This window comes from Corvus brachyrhynchos, unplaced genomic scaffold, assembly GCF_000691975.1.
Source record: "Corvus brachyrhynchos isolate BGI_N302 unplaced genomic scaffold, ASM69197v1 scaffold166, whole genome shotgun sequence".
In the NCBI taxonomy this organism is placed as follows: Eukaryota; Metazoa; Chordata; class Aves; order Passeriformes; family Corvidae; genus Corvus; species Corvus brachyrhynchos.
Window position 1 is genome coordinate 58,469 of NW_008239671.1, and position 1,200 is coordinate 59,668.

At 48.8% G+C, this 1,200-nt stretch overlaps 1 protein-coding gene across 1 annotated transcript in view; it reads left to right on the forward strand.

Annotated features, from left to right (window-relative positions):
• Nucleotides 1-6: 6 nt before the first annotated feature.
• LOC108448664 (zinc finger protein 638-like) overlaps nucleotides 7-1,200 on the forward strand; it is a 6,964-nt gene continuing 5,770 nt past the window's right edge. The window contains exons 1-2 of the mRNA XM_017742411.1: nucleotides 7-26; nucleotides 603-937. Coding sequence (XP_017597900.1) covers nucleotides 629-937 — 309 coding nt within the window. The 5' untranslated portion in view covers nucleotides 7-26; nucleotides 603-628. The remainder of the gene's footprint in view (nucleotides 27-602; nucleotides 938-1,200) is intronic.

Below are 1,200 nucleotides of genomic sequence, written 5' to 3' on the forward strand. Positions count from 1 at the left end.
TTCCCGCAGATCCAGCCGCTCCGAAGGTAACGCAATTCCCAAAGGTTTTCCCTTTTCCTCTTGGTGGTTCGGGTTTCCGAGAGTTTTTAGAGGTTGTGAGGGATGGAAAATGCAGGTGGGAAAGTAGCAGGTAGGTTCCTGAGGGGTTTTTTTTTAAGGATTGGATAAAAGTTGGGAATGAGCAATCCATAAGTGAGCGTCTATGGATTCTCCAGAGAAAAGCAGCAGTCAGGAATTTTGTTAAGGAATAATTAAAGCAGCCAAGAAAGGCAGGATTTGGGAGAAGGCTCCGAGCTGGGAAGTACCTCTGGACATCTGTGAGCGAGCCAGGAGCAGAATCCCAGAGAAATTCCCCATAGGAATGTTCCCCAAGGCAACATTTGGATTTTTCCCCCTTTTCCAACCCTTGGAGATTTTTATGGATCTCACGGGCGAGATTTTCCCAGGAATTAGCTCAGGATTGGGTGACAAAACTGAAAGAGCAAGGCAAAAAAAAAACCCCAAAAAAAAGGGGCCAAACCCATGGATTCCATCCAGGAAAAACCCAACCCATCCCTGGATGTGGGGTTGTTGTTGTTGGGTTTCTTTTTTCCCGTTCCCAGACAGGAAAGCAGCTCTGGAAGCCGTGATGAAAACTTTGGGGCCGGGATTTCTGGCCGAGTTCAAGAAACACAAATCCCTTCAGGCGGCCGTGCAGGAATCGCTGGCTTCGGGCAAATCCCAATCGCACGGAACCCAAAGCAGGACACCTGGAAATTCCAAGAAGCCTTTAAAAAACACTTCAACTCCCAAACTTTCCAAAAAAGATGGATCAGCCTTGTCAAGACCCAGCTCCTCCTCTTCCAAAACTGATGAGGCGCTCCAGAAAAAAGAGCTGGAAAAGGAGGAGGATTCGGCAGCGGGAAGCAGCAAAGCTCATCCCGCTTCCTACAACAGGGTGAGTTCCTGCTCCAATTCCTGCCTTTTCCAGCTTTTCCTTGGGATTTCCCCCCTGGAAATCCTTGCTGCTGCCCATTCCCTGCGGGCTGTAGGTGAGGATCGTGGAATTACGGGATGGGGATGGGCTTGGGAGAGACCTTCGAGGTTTATTCCGGTTTTTCACCTTTTCCCGTTTGCCCCTTTTGGTTTTTCGCTTTTTTTCCTCCCCTTTTTTCCTCCCCTTTTTTCCTCCCCTTTTTTCCTCCCCTTTTTTCCTCCCTT